This window comes from Ovis canadensis, chromosome 3 (genome assembly GCF_042477335.2).
Source record: "Ovis canadensis isolate MfBH-ARS-UI-01 breed Bighorn chromosome 3, ARS-UI_OviCan_v2, whole genome shotgun sequence".
Taxonomy (NCBI): domain Eukaryota; kingdom Metazoa; phylum Chordata; class Mammalia; order Artiodactyla; family Bovidae; genus Ovis; species Ovis canadensis.
Window position 1 is genome coordinate 160,771,314 of NC_091247.1, and position 19,754 is coordinate 160,791,067.

A 19,754-nucleotide genomic window follows, 5' to 3' on the forward strand; every position below is an offset into this window, starting at 1 on the left:
TCTCATGTTTTCTGTTCAAAAAAAGCCCACACAATCACATTCTCTATTTTATTCTAAAAATTAGTGCCTCTCCATAGGGAAAAAAAAATCCTTTCTTAAACTATAGTTTTGGTTTCAGAATTAGCAATCCTCCAATTAGGTCAATTGTCTGCATCATCAAAATGCCTGCCAGCCTGGTCGAGGTCTTCCAGGGATGAGGATAAAAATGCTGAGTCTGTCTCTAAAGATGGTGGGGAAAGGGGGTTGTGGAGTGAGCCTTCTGTCCAGCCAAAATGACAGCTGCATGAAGTGTTTGGTTGTTTTTTTTAATAAACTACCTTTTCAGATAAGCAGGTCAGAGCTGGTTTTACAAAATGCCATGATAGCATCTGGCGAAAGGTTCTTTGAGTCAGGAGGGAGTGCAGTGAATGGCTTCCAAGTCTTGGTTTCTAGAACCTAGGTAGCCAACACATCTGTGTACAAAGAGCATGAAACCCGCCTATTGCACTGGAGGAAACGTGGCTGAGTCACACTGAGTACCGAGAGTATTTACCTGGAGTATCTGAAGGGTTATTCACCTCTGGGTGACTCAGGGTTCCCATCTGCATAGTGGAGATAACAGGTGCTATCTCTGAGGAGGAAGGGGTGAGAGAGAGCTAGAAAGTACTGGGGCCTTCTCCAGGAAAAGGCAGTGTTCAAGTAACAAAGAACTCCAACCTCCCCAAAAAAGCACAAAATTCAACTAACAGAATTGCAGGTACTATGTTCTGGCTTTTGAGCAGAGGCTTCCTGCATCTGTAGTGGAGAGCTGGTCAGTAAATGAGCTGCGTGGTGGAGGGTGCCAGACAAGCTCTGTGTAGAGCCCATCAGAGATCCCACCACTGAGGACCTACACTCTCCTTAGGAGAAGAACATGGAGCTTGGGGAAAGCTTAGTGGAATCAGCAAGCTGTTCGGGGCAGTTGCTTAATGCATATTCCCTTTGGGACCCCTGCATAAGATCTTCAAGTTGGTGATGAACCTACATTTCAACAGATGAGGGTTTTCTTCATTTTGCAGGTAGAAACAGAAAGTGAAGGAAAGGCTGTCTAGATTTTTCTCCTGAACTTCAGCACAAGAATAAAAACCAGTTTTGAGACTGGCCGAAACTACTGAAGGAAAACTCACACATACAAACATTTCCCTGCTGCCCTAAATAGGGCATGAAGAGGGAAATTGGGAAGGTTTTTTTTTTTTTTTTGCAACTAAGAAACTAACTTTCTTTTTGCAGTTTCTGTTCTAGCCAGCTAGTGTGTGCATGCTTGAGTATTAATAACACCCAGAGAACTGGAAGTTTTGGGGGGTGCCACTAGGACCCTGAAGGCCCTCAGAACAGGAGGGAAGGAAGAAGAGTTAACAGTCTAGATACAAAGTCTTTTCTAAACAGCTCACAAGGAAAAGTTGGGCAAACACTTTAAAACCACAATATTTATTTTGCCACAAGAACCCACTGTATCCGTAATCAGAAGACATCCCGATTCTAGCGCCAATTATACAATTTCCAATTCCCATTTTTTAAGGACTGCTGCTCATCTCTGAACCTCTGGATTCACTCTCAGTGGACAACGGTAGCTCATCTGGAGCCATCCATCCGGCTGGAACCCTCCTGCCACCGGGAAGAGGTGAATGTGGATAATTTCTGAGAGAAGGTCACCGTTTCTTAGTGCTGCTGTTGCCACTGCTGGTCTTGCTAAAGCTCCTGCTCATGTGAGGGAAGTGCACGGTTGGGGTTCTTTCTGTCGGGCCATATAATCCCAAATTCCTGGCGGCGGTGGACTTCCGCAGTGGCTTGACGCTGGGAAAGGGGCTAAAGATGGGGGTCTTCGGGTGGCTACCACCTTGGGAAGCCTTGCCGGGGACCTTGTTTCCTCCCGGGGCATCAGGTGGCTCCGGGATGTGTCGCTGGCTGGGTGGAGGTACCCTGGGCTCAGGTTCAGCAGCAGCATCCCTTGGGGTCAGTTCCAACGCTTCTATCTTCACCTGGACCTCAGACACATCGGCCTCTGCATCTGCAAACACTGGCTCCGGAGACCGCCCTTCGATGGTCCTGCCTGTGCTGCCGTCGGAGCAGCCGCTTTCGCCTCGAGCTGTCCCGACACAGTTGGAGGGAGATGCCTTGGCCGCCCCCAGGGTGTGAGTCTTGGAGCCCTCGCTCTGCTCTTCTATCAGCCCGACCATATCCCCGCAGCCCAGCTGGCTCTTGGTCCTGGCCATGTTCTTTTTGTGGACACGGATGTGGGTTCGCCATGGAGAATTGAGCTTGGTCCTAAGGTCTTCATAGGGGACGGGTGATATTTTGCCTCCTGTGTGCCCAGGGATGTGGATGACAGCGTTCTTGGCGGCTCTGTTTGACATTTTCATCTTCTTGCCTAAAAGAAGGTGGTTTATAACTGGAGAGCTGTTTACCTGAGACGGGAGAATGCTGGTCACCGGCCCTTTGTCTGAAAGAAAGGTTGAAAGGTCGTGTGAAAGGTACCACAGAGAAAAACATCCATCTTGGAAGAGGAGTCAAGACAGGCTGTCCCCGCCCGCTGCCCACATATTTCCCCGGTAAGGGCAGAGTCATGTAACTGAAGGCAGCAGAAACTGAATTCAGTCCTTGAGCCTGGGGTACAGATTCCCTCCCTTCATACAGAGGAGAGGAGGGGCTGAGGACACAAAGGGAACAGACTCTGACCCCTTATTACCAGTTAGAGTCCAGGCTCTCTAATGCTTTCTACAGAGAGCTTTGCTTCTGAGAAGCAACCTCCCAGGTTATACATCTAGGAAATCTTTAGGGGAAAAAAATTTTTTTTTAAATAATAAGTCACACACTATGACCGTATGGATTACCAGCTGTCAGCATCTGAGAGGTGGGAAAACCACACCCTGCATGTTATTAAGTGAGAGACAGCAGAATGAGAGAAGTGATAAGGAGGTGGTAAAAACGCAGTGACATCACAGGCCTCAAGTGCCTGGTCCCAGGTCCACTCCTGTGTCCTCAACAGACTCTAAAAGCAAACTGAAACCAGGAAAGCACCCAAAATTGGGTTCTCCTGGAAGACACTATTAACAGTAGTACTGTCTTCCTCCTGTGGCTATGACCAAGCCCCTGTTTTCAATGAAGTCTGCACACTCAAGGGGACAAGAGCTGTAGGCAGAAGTGGCAGGAAAAGACCACCTTTGTGAGCAGCCTTCCTTCACATCACCCAGGTCATGTGGTGGTCGTCGTCCTCCCTCTATGCTTCTCAGCTGCTCTCATCTCTCCACCTCTGGTCACAGGCCAGTCTCCAGTGAAACTTGGACACCTGTCTCCCCTTCACTCTGTGTCCTCTTACCTCCCTGAGTTACGTCATGGCCTCAACCTGTCCAGTTCCTTCCTAAACATCAGCTGGATCTGCCTCACATGAAAAAAAAATATTGGACTCTCCTATTCTTCCCGTTGACTCTTCTAGCTCGCAGACCTTGGATGTAACTATTCATGGTAATGAACCACACAGACTTCATTCCCTGATGCCCCAGGCTTCTCATAATCTCTCACTGTCTCTTCGGCCCCCTTACACCACCACCACCACCCTGCTAGGTGCATGGCTGATCCCTTGGACCACACCTCATCAATAACCACGGTTCAGCATCCCTGTGGCTGTACCGCACGTGCCTGACAAAACTCCACTCTAGAGCCACAATTCACGTTCTTTTTTCCAAAGTGGGAGCTAAGAGCTGCCGGGGGTAGTGGTGAGGGGAATGGGGGATTCACACAGGTATGTGGGTTGATATTCCTTAAATTCATAACTGCCCATTTTTTTAGGTCCTCACTTGCACTTAACAAACGTTCTTTCCCTCTCCCATTGCTTTCAGTGTTCAATCTAAATCTTCATTCCTTTCTTGAAGCTCCTACACAACCTTCAACTTACTCCCAAGCAAACAACTTTTTCTCCAATTTCTTCATAAAAACAGGATCTATTAGGACTAAAATGCTTAACTTCCTGTCCTCCCTAACCTAGAAAGCTAACCTAACCTAACCTCAATCACCATCCTCACCACCTTTCTTTAAATCTCAGAAGGTGACGATTTTTGTTTGTTTTGCTCATGCCACGCAGCATGTGAGATCTTAGTTCCCCGACCAGGGATCAAACCTGTGGCCCCTGACTTGGCAGTGTAAAACACTGGACCACCAGGGACATCCCAGAAGCTGGGAACTTTTGCCTCTAGCTGAATTTCACTCTCCCCACCTGTACTGCTAATCCTAACCTATACCATCTCCAAAACCTTTCTACTCAATGTGCAATCCTCACCCAGCAGCAGTGGCATCACCTAGAGGCTTATTGGATATGCATAATCTTAGCCCCACCCCACAGCTACGGGAAGCAGATTCTTCATTTTAACATATCCCCAAGCAATGCATATTCACACTAAAGTCTGAGAAGCAATGTTCTTGAACTTTGCCCTTGAGCACCAATATTTCTCTAAAAATAACCACAAAAACCATGACCTAGAGTAGGGGTCAGCAAACTTTTCCTATAAAGGACCAGACTATAAATATTTTTGCTACTGAAGTGTGAAAGCCATCATAGACAATATGCAGACAAATGGGCATGCCTGTGTTCCAATAAAACTGTATTTATAGAAACAGACATTGAGCAGAATTTGACCTATAGACCATATGTCTATACACACAGTATGTCTGTACATCAGCACAGACGAGAGTACAAACAGTGGGCTGATTTAGTACCCAAAGGCAACTGTTCAACATCCCACCCAAAGCTTTTGAAAGTGGTTCAAACAGAACTATATAAAGAATCAAAACGTGGGGGTTACAGCCCTGGCCTGACCACTCAAGATAGCTATATAATCCCAGACAACTGCTAAGCCTTCCTGAATTACCATTTCCTTATTTTTCACAAGGATATGAAAACATCTGTTCTTGCTTTCCTTGTAGATTTAAGGACAAATAAGGACATGTATGTGCCACTGCTTTGAAAATTAAAGTGTTATAGTTTTTAGTTTTTTGTGTGGTAGATTTTTATAATGATTCAGGATAAAGTAAGAATCTTCAAGAAGTTGCCTGCTTCTTCCCAACAAGTAAAAGGTAAATTCAGTTTTTGTGCAAGGCAGTCACAAGCTCACCAGTCTCTTAAAAACGTCAAATTAATACCATGGTTAACCCCGGACTGGCATCATTTTCATTAGGATTTCACTTAGAATAAGACAAACCAATTCCCAAATCAGCATATATTAAACAATAAAATAGACTGTTCATTGGGATTCGGGGAATTTAAAGAAAAAAAGAAGCTTAACAATCCTTGGAAAAGAGCAACTCCAACTACAGTAAAATTGTGTTCTTCTCAGCAGACGCCCAAGACACTGCTAACCCATCAGCCAGGCACAGAAATGGCTTTTTCCTTTTCCTCTGATCATAACTGTTATATTACTATCTAAATGACTGAAGAATAGCTTAATTTACTAGTACACAGATGACTAAATTCCACTTCCAAATGCCTGGAGCTTAAGAAGTAAGAGCTCCAAAATGTCTCCGATCCAAGGATTGCATGGCTTTGCAACATTCTCATCATTTGTAAACCCTTCTCCAAAAGCAAAGAGAGCAAAGAGGTGTTCAATACCATCAGCTGCCTGGTCCTTGGGACCTTTTTCTTCTTTAGAGCCTGATAAGATAAAATTAAACGTGAAAAGGTAAAGATGCTGTTGTCTCCTGCCAGCTGTGTTGGTGGGTGCTAAGCCAGAGTGAGCAGTAATTCCCAGGCCATCCTAGAAATACTTGTGTCGACTTGCACAAGTTGAGACACAGCTGAAATTAACTCAAAGAAGTACATTACCTGCCCTGATATACACCTGATGAACCTGCTGCTGCTGCTTCTTTTTAATCCGAGAATATTGCCGCTTCAGTGCATTGATATCTGTGGTCATGCGTTCCATCATCATACTGTTAAAAGCTGCATGGTATTCACTTCGGCAGGAATTGATCGCTCCTGGACTCAGCTCTGCAATGTTATTGGATCTCAGACTCTGGTCCCCATTTGATTCTGTATTCCAGGGAAGAGAGCCAAGGAGACGGTGTCACTGGAGGAGAACAGAACTAAGTGGGAATTGATGACACTATATAACCCAGGGTAGTATCTTAACCTCCAGGAAATTTTCTGAATTTTTCTGAACCACAGAAAAAATCCAGGTACACTAGAATGTGTCTAGTACTTATTTTTATTTGGTTCTGAAAATACTTCCGCATTTTCTTATTAGCCTAACTGTAATCTGAAATGAGCTGTGTGGGTTCATTGTTTGACTTTATTACCACTTTGATCATTATATGGACATAAGGTCAGCTGTTTCCAGATAAAAATCACTGCCATTTTCTAAACTCCCCTTAGAAAAATACAACTCTAGCTGTCTAAAGTCAGGGTACAGATTTCCATATAACGGCACGAGAATTTACAAGGTCGAAAGTCAGGGTACAGATTTCCATATAACTGCACGAGAATTTACAAGGGATCGACCATTTGCAGGATTTAGTCAGGCATGAGGAAAAATGAGTTTTTCCCTTAGTTAACAATAGCAAGACAAGATTATCAAGACTTTACAGTATCACTAGAAATTAATGTTTTTATTCATTTAATAAGCATTTCCTGACTCTCTATTACGTTTGTTATATCTGATGTGGTTTCTGCTCCTGTGACACCAACAACTAGATTTATCCCTTAAATTTGAGATTACATCCAAGTATGAAAATGAAAAGTGTTAGTCACTCAGTCGTATCTGATTCTTTACAACCCCATATACTATAGCCTGCCAGGCTCCTCTGTCCATGAGATTTCCCAGGCAAGAATACTAGAGTGGGTTGCCATTTCCTTCTCCAGGGGATCTTCCTGACCCAGGGATCGAAACTGGGTCTCCCACATTGCAGGCAGATTCTTTACCACTGAGTCACCCAGGAAGCCAAGAAACAGAAATGAATACTGTGTGAGAATACACTCCCATGTCACATAGGCAAAAGGGGATAAATTAAGATTTTTCTAACACAGTATATAAAACCAGCCTGGGGACAAGCTTTAAAAACAAAGATTATTAGGGGATTTTAAGTATTCTAACATCTGCTGAAAGTGTTATTCAGATAAAGACTGAATATCTGATATTTTTATTGAAAATACTTCTCTAAGGAGAAGAAAATTAAAAGGAGATCTGCTAATCTAAACTAAAGTAACACAAAGACTAATGATGAAATTTAGGAGAAAGTTATCATGTCAAACCAGAGTACACAGTTGCACAGAAAAAATAACAGGGTAGAAAAATGGAACATAGACCCAGACTATAAAAATGTTAGAGTTAATAATACATTATAATGTTAGATTCAAAATATTAGAGTTATAATACATATTGATCCCATGGCTAGAAACCAAAAGCTAAAACTCAAGCAACAAAAGAGAAGGAAGAAGACATTACAAAATCAGAAGAACCCTGGTTGAGTTCAGATTCTTTTTTAAGTCAGTTCAAAAGATGACGAAGGAGTACATACCAAGAACACACACACAAAATGACATGAACTGAACATTAAGCAGGTTAAAATATAAAACATGCTCAGGGTTAAAACTACCATGACCATGTTGTTGTTTTCACCAACAACAAAATGAACAAACAAAAAAAGCATGAAGAACAAAAATGAGAAAATAGCTCATGACTTTGAAATGGCAGTATAAAGCTAGCAGATGGCAGAGAGAATGCAGAGGTGCCTGACATCTTTTGTTTCTGTACTCTTCCAGCAAAGAAAATGGTCTTCAAACTAGAAAAGGCAGAATGAAATGTCCTAAGGGAAGAACTGTCACCCAAGATAGGAAAGATAGGAAAGATCATAGTGGGAGAACAACAAACTGCTTCAAAAGAGTTCACTGCATGGATAATGTCCAGACTTCCACAGGAAGTTTGTTCTCTGCAAGGAAAAAACAAACATAGCATGGCATTCAATTTAGAGTACCATTTTTAAGAAGAATACTACCAAACTGCAGGACATTTAGAGGTGAATTTATAGAAAATTAAAAGTTCTGGAAGACATATCTTTAAGAAATTCTGAACTTGGACCATGGAGAAAGCTCTAGGGGATATGAGGACTGGTCTCAAGATCCAAGAGACATCCAGCGGAAGAGGGAGAAGACTTGTTCTGTTTTGCTCTGAACAGAAGAACTATTGATGATCAGAACTGGTAAGTGGAAGTTATCTTTTCAAATCTAGAGACCCTGGACTAAGCAGAGGAATTTAGCGGAATGTCCTATGAGATAATGTGTTTCTGGTCACTGAAATTCAAATAGAGGCTACCATGTTTTGGCTTTAGAGAATATTTCTATAGTGGAAAAGAAGTCAGTCTATAATGAATCCAATCATACTCAGACAGAATATAGTAAGCATCTATTATGCATCTGGCCCTGTGCTAAGGAACTGAGCACACAAAGTTGAATCAGGTGAGTGGAAAGCAAAACTAATCATAAAGAAAAAGAAATATGTATGATGTATGTGACACACAACAGAGAGATCCTCTTAAATGATAAAGTAACAGAGAAGATACTTCTAATGAAGATCTTTAACAGTGGTAATCAGTTCAGGAAACAATAGGCCACAATAATAATACCCTGCCTATAGTGCGAAGAAGGCTGAGCGCCGAAGAATTGATGCTTTTGATCTGTGGTGTTGGAGAAGACTCTTGAGAGTCCCTTGGCCTGCAAGGAGATCCAACCAGTCCATCTTAAAGGAGATCAACCCTGGGATTTCTTTGGAGGGAATGGTGCTGAAGCTGAAACTCCAGTACTTTGGTCACCTCATGCGAAGAGTTGACTCATTGGAAAAGACTCTGATGCTGGGAGGGATTGGGGGCAGTAGAAGGGGACGACCGAGGATGGGATGGCATCACAGACTCAATGGACATGAGTCTGAGTGAACTCCGGGAGATGGTGATGGACAGGGAGGCCTGGCGTGCTGTGATTCATGGGGTCGCAAAGAGTCAGACACGACTGAGCGACTGAACTGAACTGAACTGAACTGATAGTGAACCAACACACTGTGATTATCTAACAGAGGCCTCCTCTTTACCTTTAACTTGCTTCTGGTACTTCTGCAGTTCAGGTGCCAGGAGTCCACTGAAAGGTCCAAGACACCCCACTGCATTAGCAATAACATCTTCATCATCTGGGTCATTCTCTTCATCGCTGTCTCTGACCTTACTATGTCGTCTTGGAAAACATAAAAGAAATAGCAATATTCAAAAAAATAGCAGTATTACCTTTAAGTAACATACCTACATGATTTAAATGACATACATATATGCTATAATTTATATAACACATTTATATAATTATATTTATAATACACATTTTAATATATCTATATAGTTATTATATATATATATATACATATATTAGGTTAGTCAAAAAGTTCATTTGGTTTTTCTGCAAGATGTTACAGGAAAACCCAAACCTTTTGGCCAACCCAATATAAAGTCCATCTCCCATCCTTGTCCAACTTCTGCCTGGTTCTTGCCTCACCTAATTCCCATAGGCGATCACTGTTACTCATTTCTGATGTATTCTTCTGCTTTGTTATCAGGTAAATAAGCAAATATGACTAGTCTTATTTTTCTCCTCTTTTTCATAAGTATTAGCATACTACATATGAGTACACTCTTCTGCACCTTGCTTTTATTTAACTTAAAAAAGAGTCTCTGTATTCACACACAGAGCTTCTTCCTCATCTTCCTAACGGCTGCACTGTACTGCATGAATACATAATCACATGTACGCATGTACTGTACTGTATCTATATAGCCCATGTTGCGGACTAGGCTATTAATGATGCACGTTTGAGTGGTTTCCAATATTATCCTATTACAAACATCACTGCAGTTAATAACCTTATATGTTAGTCATTCAGTCGTGTCCAACTCTTTGCAACCCCATGCACTGTAGCCCGCCAGGCTCCTCTCAGGACATGGAATTCTCCAGGCAAGAATACTGGAGTGGGTTGCCATTCCCTCCTCCAGGGGATCTTCCCAAGCCAGGGATCGAACCCAGGTCTCCTGCATTGCAGGCAGATGCTTTACCATCTGAGCCACCAAGGAAGTCCAAATAACCTTATACACACTGTGTTTTGCATGTGTACAAATATATTTGTGGGATAAATCAGAAAGGTAGAATTGCTGGATCAAAGGATATGTGCATTAAAATCTGGGGAAATACTGTCAAATTGCCTGCCCCAAATCCTATGGTAATTAACCTCTCATCAGCAAAGTCTAAGAGTGTCTGTTTCCCTATAGCCTTATCGACAGAGAGCACACCGACCTTTTAAAGTTTTGTCAATCTGATAGGTGAAAAAACAGAATCTCAATCTCACTTTAATCTCACAATCTCACTTTGCATTTCCCCGAGTCTAAGTGATGCTGCCTTTTATGTAAACTGCCTATTCCCCTCCTTTCATCATTTTCAGTTGCGTGGTCATTTTCTTATGGACTTCTAAGAATTTTATACACAAGAGAAATCAGTTACAAATATTTTTCCATAAGTATTTTTTGTCTGCTTATGGAGTTGTTTGTTTTTTTTTTTTTGGCTCTGTTTGGTTTTAGTCAAGCAGAAAATTATTTTTAGTCAAGCAGAAAATTATTTTTAAAGTGCTTAATTATTTCCTTTATTTTTTAAATTTTGAGTCAGTTATTAACACCTTCCCAATTACAAAGAAGTAAAGACATCCTTCCATATTTTCTGCTGCTTATTTTATTATTTCATTTTTTTCCATTTAACTCTCTCATCTATATGGAATTTATCCTGATGTGTGGTATAAAGTAATGATTCCTATTTTATTTCTTTCCAGATTGAGTCTCATAGGCCCAGAACCACTTACTAAATAGTATATCTTTTCACTGTGACGTACATTTCATAATATAAATTCCTATGTACATATATTTGTCAATTTCTGGTCACCACAGTATTTTAAATTAGCTCATCTGTCTCTTCAGACACCAATTCTACACTTTTTAAATTACTGAAATTTTTATTATTTGATATTTTTAAATAAGTTGTAGGGTTGCTAAATACCATTTCAGTTTATGCCCCAACCTTCTTCGAAAAGTAACACTTTCAAAAATCTTCCTCCTGGATTTAAATCAAAACCTTTGGGAAAGAGATTTTCAGATTTTAAGCACTAAGCTATTTTGAATGTATTTCTGAGGTTTAATAAATATAAATAACAAAATATTAAGTCTTTCATCATGAAAATAACAAGGGGAAAAAAAAAGACCTTACCCAGAAACTGAGGTGGGCTTAACTGTGGCAGGGAATGGTGTAATGTTGTAAGTGTATTTTTCCCTTAACTCTGCCAGTTGTGGAAATGGGAATGGAGCCATAGAATAAACAGTCTGGAAAACAAGAACAAAAACACCATGTCTGAAATTGTGGTCTTAAATAACTTTATCAATCCTGTGAAGACATGAAAGTTCTATGATTTGGGTGTGAAGAGGTAGAGACTGCTCCTTACCCAGCTGATGGAGAGAGTCCACTTGATATTGTCTTAGAGAAAGACAGAAGAATTTTTTAAAAATTAAAAAATGAAACAACAGTGAGTCCTCAAATCAATCCAGCTGCAACCTGGCACTCAACTGGTGAACACAGGGTAGGGGTGGAGCAGGAAAAATGGGGACAGTCTGATACCCCCCTGCTCCTTTGATAGATGGGTTAATTCAGAAATCCATAGCTCCCTATTACTTCTTTCCCAGAGAACCCATCAATCTTCTTTATATGTACTGCTCATTTTCCAAAGCTTTCCTTGATGATTTTTATAGACATTAAATGTCAGCCTTCCAGATAAAGTTAAATCTGGGGGACGAGCTCATGATCGCCTGCAAGCTTCCTCCAAAGATACCACCTTTTCAAATGTCTGTGAATGAGTTCTAGGCGAAAATTGTTAACTGTTATTTTTAAAGGAAAAAAAAAAAGAAGGAAATGACAGGGGTGTAAAGCATAGGCTGTTAAAAAATCTATAAATAAAAATGAGAAAAGCACCTGTGCTTCCTCCAGAATTTTAAGATGATCTATCATTCTACCAGTGAGAAGAAAATCATCTTGTTTGTTCTCTTAATTTGATAAAAACTTAACTGCTCCAAACATATTTCTTCAGTCTTTTGGGCTCTTATTCATCAGAAGATGCATATTAGTCACATGAACTTTCATTTCTTCCAGGAAGCCATTCAATGTCCTGATGACATTTCTCAAGGAAAATATTTTAAAGTAGTATTCTTCAATTCAGAAGGTTTGGGAAATGTCTCATCTCTGCACAGGAAGAAAAAGGAAGGCTCTAAAAGGGGCTTCCTAGCACTGCAGTCTCACCCCACAGCTCAGAGCCACCAATGGAACAGTCCACTGAAATCTCGATTCTAAACAGCCAGCACATCTGACTGTCCCCAAACTTCGTGGTATCCACTTATACCTTAGTGTAACATCCTAAGACTCCAAACACAGAAGTGCTGGCTACAATTCCTTTGATTCTCCATTGCTTACTGTGCAAAGTTACAAAGTATATCAAGACCACAAAAGTCCTCTCTAAATCACCTTATCTCATGCATACTTGATTACAGACAGTCGCTGACTCACAAGAGTTCAACTTAAATGATTTTTCCTCTTTATGGTGGTGCAAAAGTGATATGCATTCAGTAGAAACCCTTCTGTGAATTCTGAATTTGGATCTTTTCCTGGGCTTACAATGTGCCATAGATCCTCTCTCATGATACTAGGCAATCAAGCTCCCCATCCGCCAAGTGATCACGAGGGGAAACAAATAATACATTTACAACCATTCTGGACCCAGACAACTGTTCTGTTTTTCACTTGTAGTTCAGCATTCAATAAATTATATGGGTTATTCAACTTTCCATTATAAAATAGGCTTCATGTCAGATGATATAGCCCAAGCATAGATTAACATAAGTGTCCTGAGCATGTTTAAAGCAGGCTAGGATGAACTGTGACATTTGGTAGGTTAGGTGTATTACATTTTCAGTGTATGTTGAGTTTTTCTGCATGTAACCCCATCCTAAGTCCAGGAAGATCCATGTACCAAAATGGCTGAGAAGCAGCACAAACGTACTAACAGTGAACTGTTTCCCCCTGGAAAGAAGCAGAAGGCATCCCGTGGCTCCCATTAGTCCGGAAGATGAGATTATGCTGGTTCCCAACCTCTCTGTGCCTCCTTTTCATCTGAAAAGTGAAGGCATGAAACTCATCATGAAAAAGTGAAGGATGGTGGTCGCCTCCGAGAGAAGCAGGATCAGAGAGGAGTACATGAGGATGTTCACCTGTGTCGTTAATGTTTTATTTCTTAAACTGGGTCATGGGCGTGTAAGTTTTGTCATATTATTTTAATACATTCTGTATGCCTGAAATACTTCATGTGATTTCATTAATAACATGGTCAGAGTACACTCTCTTTGATGCCACAAAGGCTGCCAGCAGTTCAGTGCCCAAAAAGCTGCTTTACTGACAGTACAGAATGCCAGTAGAGGTTTGATCCATGGTCAGGGAACTAGACACCACATGCTGCAACTAAGATCTGGTGCAGCAAAATAAACGAATAAATATTTTTTAAAGTCTTAATTATGCACGGTGATGGATGTTGACCGGACTTTTGTGATCATTTCACAATATATACAAACACCAAATCATTAGGTTGTACACCTGAAACTAATATGTTATATGTCGATCATATCTCAGTAAACAAACCCATATCATTAGGATTCAAGTTTAAAAGATGGAATTACTGGGAGGGAGGTTCAAGAGGGATGGAAACAGGTATACCTATGGCTGATTCATGCTGATGTTTGGCAGAAACCAATACAACATTGTAGAGCAAATATCCTTCAATTAAAAATAAATTTCACTATTAAAAAAGATGAAATTATTAATGTTAGGAATTTCAAAATTCTCTACAAATGAAGGAAGATGTCTTACTGGAGACAATCAGTGAGATGTCTAGCTAAAGAGTCACCTTTTATTTCTGCTAATTTTATTAAAAGTTATCAGAAAACTCCTTGGCCCAGACTCATGAAGGAAGTGTGTAAGAAAAGAAAGAAGAGTATATTCTGGCCCTACTCTGTCCCATTCTGCCCCAGAGTAAAAGGTCTGGGGTCTTACCAAGCTCCTTCAAGGACCACTCAGCTAAAGACATTGAACCAAAAAGAACACTGGCTCCATTGGGATTCATGTTCTTTTCCTGCTCTTCCTTTCTCTATAATTTACTTTTAGTTAGCCCTTTAAAGTATAAATCAGTGTTTCTGAAAGAAATGTCCTTATAGTATTTCGCATGTATCCACACACTTACTTAAAGGTCTCACTTGTCAGCAGACATATTTATCCCATGAAGGTACATGACATATCACCACAGTCCTCAGGGTACCTGAGAAGCTCCAGGTACCCAACTGTGTAAATCAGAGATTTACAACCAATTTCAAGAAAGGAATTTTACTAATTATCTTAGAGCCAAAGTATAGTACAAAAATAGTATCTTAAGGTTAAAAAGGAATTTAAACATAATTGCTTCAACCTCCCTCCCATGCAAGAGCACCCTTTAGAGCATCTCTAACATTTGATCATAAGGGTGCTGCTTGAACACTTCCAGTTATGGGCCCACACAGTTTTGCAAGGCAGCCAGTTTCATTTTTGACAGCACTAATAATCAAATAGTATCCTTCTATTGGACAAGCATTCACATCCATGTGATTTCCATTTCATCACTGATAGAAAAAGGAACAGTCTCATGGCACATGAAAGCTCCCCTCAGGTAACCGTAAATTACTGACAACCACTTTTGGTGAGGTTTTTCCAAACTCATCTAGTAATTGCATGTATCTAAATTTTCTATAATGCCACTGCTGCTTAGTCGCTTCAGTCACGGTTGACTGTGTGCAACACTATGGACTACAGCCGGCCAGGCTCCTCTGTTCATGGGATTCTCTAGGCAACAGTACTAGAGTGGGTTGCCATGCCTTCCTCCAGGGAATCTCTCCGACCCAGGGATCAAACCTGGGTCTCCTGCATTGCAGTCAGATTCTTTACTGTTGGGCCACCAGGGAAGCCCTCTAAATATAATAACTGTACATAAAACTATAGAGAGAGATTTTCTCAGTGATCTAGTTTCTAAGACTCTGTGCTCCCAATGCAGCGGGGCCCCAGTTCAATCCCTGGTTGGAGAACGAAATTCCACATGCTGCAACTAAGAGTTCACATGCCACAACTTTAAAAAAAAAAAAATCTTGCATGCCACAACAAAGTCCTGGAGCAGTTAGAAAAAAAAAACTATAACTTTTCTCTCAAAGATTCCATGAGAGACTTTGTCAAAAGGCGTAGCAAAATCCATATAAACTATTCCATCAGTATTCTCCCAATCTCTTTTTCTAACATTATCTCTTATTTAAATGGCCATTGCTAATAATATAAAAGAGTGATGAGATTTATGGTAAAAAGAAAAACAAACCCAGTAGATAATTTGGCGCATGGCACCTAGAACTGAAAGAAATAGGGAAAACCAAACAGGGAGAATCTTTGCATCTCTTCAGCTCAAAAATAAAGATCTTGTATGTGGTCCACATTTTTCATCTGATTTTATTTTTCATCATTTCAAGTTTGCTGACAGACTTAAGGTCTACCGTAATTGGATCATAGCCACTGAATTAGTTTTCTTAAGGAGTAAATACAGGAAAGAGAGCGCTTGAAATGACATTCAGCATTTCTTTCCTTAATACTCTACAATGTCAAGGAAAACCAACCAGTCTATTTACTGCCCAAACTACCAACATGCATTTAAATAGACATTTTATATTTAGGTACTGCTGAAAAGGAATAGTATTTCTCTTTTTCATCACTGACATGTTTTACAAAAAACATGAAATCATAAGTTGTACAAAATTAGGCTCAGTTCATCTTTACCAGATGTTTTCCTCGGCAGGAAATGCTGCTAAAATGAAATCTAATCCATCAAGCCACAGTCTACATTTTTCCTTCTAGGATTCTCGTAAAGCAAAGTAAAGAGGGGGCTCTTCTTTCTCCTGGAATCTAAGATAGGAAATTCCCAGAAGACAAAGTGCAATGTATCTGTCATTTACAATGTTTAAACTTCAGGTGAAATAAAATGTTGCCCATTCTTCTAAAGGGGATTTCAGATTTTAGAAAGACATGTTTTGAATAAGGTAGAAGCCCTGTGTTGGGTGGTGAGGAGCAGCAGGCCACGTGTTGAACTTGGATCCCACCAGTTCTGGGCCTGCCACTAGACAACCCAAGAATATGGCAAGATGCTCACTCTCCATGTCTTAGTTTCTTCTCTGTTAAGTGACAGAATTAGGTTAGTGGGCCTTTAAGAGTCTTTCAAATCAGTGTTTCTATAAGTGTTAGTTCAAACCACTTGCATAACCACCACCCATGGGCCAAATATCTGCCTTTTAATACACTCCTGACATGTTGCTTAGACACAGTCAAGTTTGAAAAACACTGACTCAAATTCTAATGTTTTATACTTCTGTGTACCCATGGAGCAGCCAGGGGGATTCCTAGCACTACGTTAGGCATTATGGCAGAGAAGGCGATGGCACCCCACTCCATTACTCTCGCCTGGAAAATCCCATGGACAGAGGAGAATGGAAGGCTGCAGTCCAAGGGGTCGGGAAGAGTCGGACACGACTGAACGACTTCACTTTCACTTTTCACTTTCATGCATTCAGATCAGTTCAGTCACTCAGTCGTGTCCGACTCTTTGCGACCCCATGAATCGCAGCACGCCAGCACTGGAGAAGGAAATGGCAACCCACTCCAGTGTTCTTGCCTGGAGAATCCCAGGGACAGGGGAGCCTGGTGGGCTGCCGTCTATGGGGTCGCAAGGAGTCAGACACGACTGAAGCGACTTAGTAGCAACAGCAGCAGCAGCAGGCATTATGGGGATACACAGTAATATGAGGCCCTTATCATTAAGCAAACTGCTACTTCATTAGGGAGAGAACACAAACATATTTGAAAAAATATCAAACAATATAAAATAATTTGTAATGAGCACTAAGCCAGCAGTGACAATTGCTAACAATCTTAAGTGTTGAAGGAGTAGGGAGGAGATATTAGGATCATTAACAAGGGCTTAGGTAACAGCCTGGTGGGAGGAGCTGGGGGAGACTGAGTAGGATCTGGTAGACAGAAAGGATTTTCACAGAGAGGATGTCGGAAGGAACCCCAAGCCCTGTCACGGGGATGAACACGGCCCACAGAGGACAGGGTGAGGATGGCTACAGCCAGTGCAATAGGTCCTGGCTGTGAAGTAGTGGGGAACAGCTCTGGATAGGTGAGGAGTGGGGCAACCACGGAATGCCTCCAACGCAGCCAGTGTGAGAGAAAACCCACCTGTCTCCCCCCATGAACATCCCCTCTTCTTCCTAAGCCAAAAACCTGTGGGCTGTCCTTGTCTCTCCCTTCCTTTCTCCCTCACCCCATGTCTCTTTTCCATGGCCAAGTCCTGTCAACTTCACCCTCTAAGTATTGCTTCTGTTCCATTCTTGCTTCTTCATGTCCCGACCTCCTGACAGAGGCCCCTTCAAGTCCACCCTTCATGGGGTTGCCCCTGGAGTCGACATAAGACACAACTAAAACTGTTTCCCTCCTCTCCCTGAAATCTCTAAGACCCACAGCTCTTCTTCTCCCCTTTCCAAAGGTTCAACAGAATCCCAAGAACTCCAGCAAGCACAACCTCACAACCACTGACCTGGAGGATCAAGTCCACACTCCTTACTATGGGTTGTGGTCTTCCCTACATTTGTTCAGTGCTCAGTCACGTCCGACTCTTTGCAACCCCAAGGACTGCAGCATGGCAGCCTTCCCTGTCCATCACTATCTCCTCCGGAGTTTGCTCAGACTCATGTCTACTGAGTCAATGAAGCCATCCAACCATCTCATCCTCTGTCACCCCCTTCTCCTCCTGCCCTCAATCTTTTCCAGTATCAGGGTCTCTTCTAGTGAGTCAGCTCTTCACATCAGGTGGCCAAAGTATTGGAGCTCCAGCTTTAGCATCAGTCTTCCAATCAGCAAACCAAACTCCTACAGCTTCCTTCCCACACCATAATGTTTGCCACAGCCAAAGCCTTGACTCCTGCTGCTCTGTCGACCACGAATTGCCTCTCTGATCTGCACCACTGTCTCCAACACATACACACACACCCTCAATGTGCATGCTCCCCTGCATACACACACACTCGCATACACACACACTCGCATAGACACACACTCGCATACACACACACTCGCATAGACACACAGAGTATGACCTACTCCTTGTTCATCTTTAGAGATAAAACCAGACATTAATTTCCACAAAGACGTCTTCTGACAGAGAGAGGCGCTCAATTAATATGTGGAGAAGTTAATACAGGACTTAGAAAACTAGGCTGAAGCATTTTATTTGTTAATAACAAGGAAGCATGGGAAGGTTTTATGAAGAACAATAAAAAGACCAAAGCAGTAAGTGATGACGATTCTGCTGACTGCAAAGTACAGACTATATTAGAGGAGAGAGACCATGGAAGGAGGGCCATCATGTGATGTGGTTTAATTCAGCAAACACTTGAGAAAGAGAAGGCAGAGGGACTTTCCTGGTGGTCCAGTGGCTAAGACTCCATGCTCCCAATGCAGGAGGCCTGGGTTTGATTCCTGCTCAGGGAGCTAGATCACACATGCTGCAACTAAGCATTCACATGCTGCAACTAAAGATCCTGCATGCCGCAACTAAAATACTCCACACGCCACAAGGAAGATGGAAGTTCCCACATGCTGCAACTGAGACGCAGCACAGCCAAATACACAAGTAAATACCTTTTGAAAAGAGAGAGAGAGAAGGCAGAAAACTAGTTGCAGACTCTCAATGGCTATTTGCTCAATGAACTAATACATTTACTATGCAGCACTAGGAGAAGGTAGTATCTCCCTGGTGGCTCAGATGGTAAAAAGTCTGCCTGCAGTGCGGAAGACCCAGGTTCGATCCCTGGGTCGGGAAGATCCCCCGGAGAAGGAAATGACAACCCACTCCAGTATTCTTGCCTGGAAAATCCCATCGACAAAGGACCCTGGCAGGCTACAGTCCATGGGATCCCAAAGTGTCAGACACAACTGAGCAACTTCATTTTCTTTCTTGCTTCTTTCTAGGAGAAAGTAAAGTGCTATATATTATGAGAAAACAGTCCCTGTCCTCTAGGAACTCATAATATCACTGAGGAAATAAAATCCACCCTCAAATCAAGGTAGACTGTGATGAAGGCTCACAAGAGTGGTACAAGGAAAATGTGGTGAGTCAAAGAAGCAGATGCTTATAGTTGAGCCTGTCAGAGACTGGACTGATGGCTGAAGTTGAAACTCCAATACTTTAACCACCTGATGCGAAGAACTGACTCATTTGAAAAGACCCTGATGCTGGGGAAGATTGATGGTGGGAGAAGAAAGGGATGACAGAGGATGAGATGGTTGGATGGCATCACCGACTCAATGGACATAAGTTGGAGTAAACTCCAGGAGTTAGTGATGGGCAGGGAGGCCTGGTGTGCTGCATTCCATGGGGTCACAAAGAGTTGGACATGACTGAGCAACTGAACTGAACTGACTGCTGACTGTTTCATGAAGGAGATAGCATATGAACTGGCACTTTCACAGGGAGGCAGGCCGGAAACACGTGAAGAGACTGAGGGAGACCGAACAGAGGGAG

The 19,754-nt window shown here is 41.9% G+C and overlaps 1 protein-coding gene and 1 non-coding gene across 10 annotated transcripts in view; both read right to left on the reverse strand.

The window, feature by feature from the left end:
• Window positions 1-1,430: 1,430 nt before the first annotated feature.
• TBC1D30 (TBC1 domain family member 30) overlaps window positions 1,431-19,754 on the reverse strand; it is a 91,135-nt gene continuing 72,811 nt past the window's right edge. For 3 of the 9 annotated variants that reach the window (XM_069584725.1, XM_069584723.1, XM_069584729.1), the window contains 5 exons: window positions 11,285-11,397; window positions 9,084-9,223; window positions 5,831-6,037; window positions 5,618-5,659; window positions 1,431-2,458 (listed from right to left, as the gene is read on the reverse strand). In XM_069584725.1, the coding sequence (XP_069440826.1) occupies window positions 1,668-2,458; window positions 5,618-5,659; window positions 5,831-6,037; window positions 9,084-9,223; window positions 11,285-11,397 (1,293 nt within the window). In that variant the 3' untranslated portion in view covers window positions 1,431-1,667. The remainder of the gene's footprint in view (window positions 2,459-5,617; window positions 5,660-5,830; window positions 6,038-9,083; window positions 9,224-11,284; window positions 11,398-19,754) is intronic. The other 6 variants (XM_069584728.1, XM_069584726.1, XM_069584731.1 and 3 more) reach the window with 2 other exon arrangements.
• On the reverse strand, window positions 10,036-10,107 carry TRNAC-GCA (transfer RNA cysteine (anticodon GCA)). Its single transcript has one exon. It is a non-coding gene; the product is annotated as a tRNA-Cys (tRNA).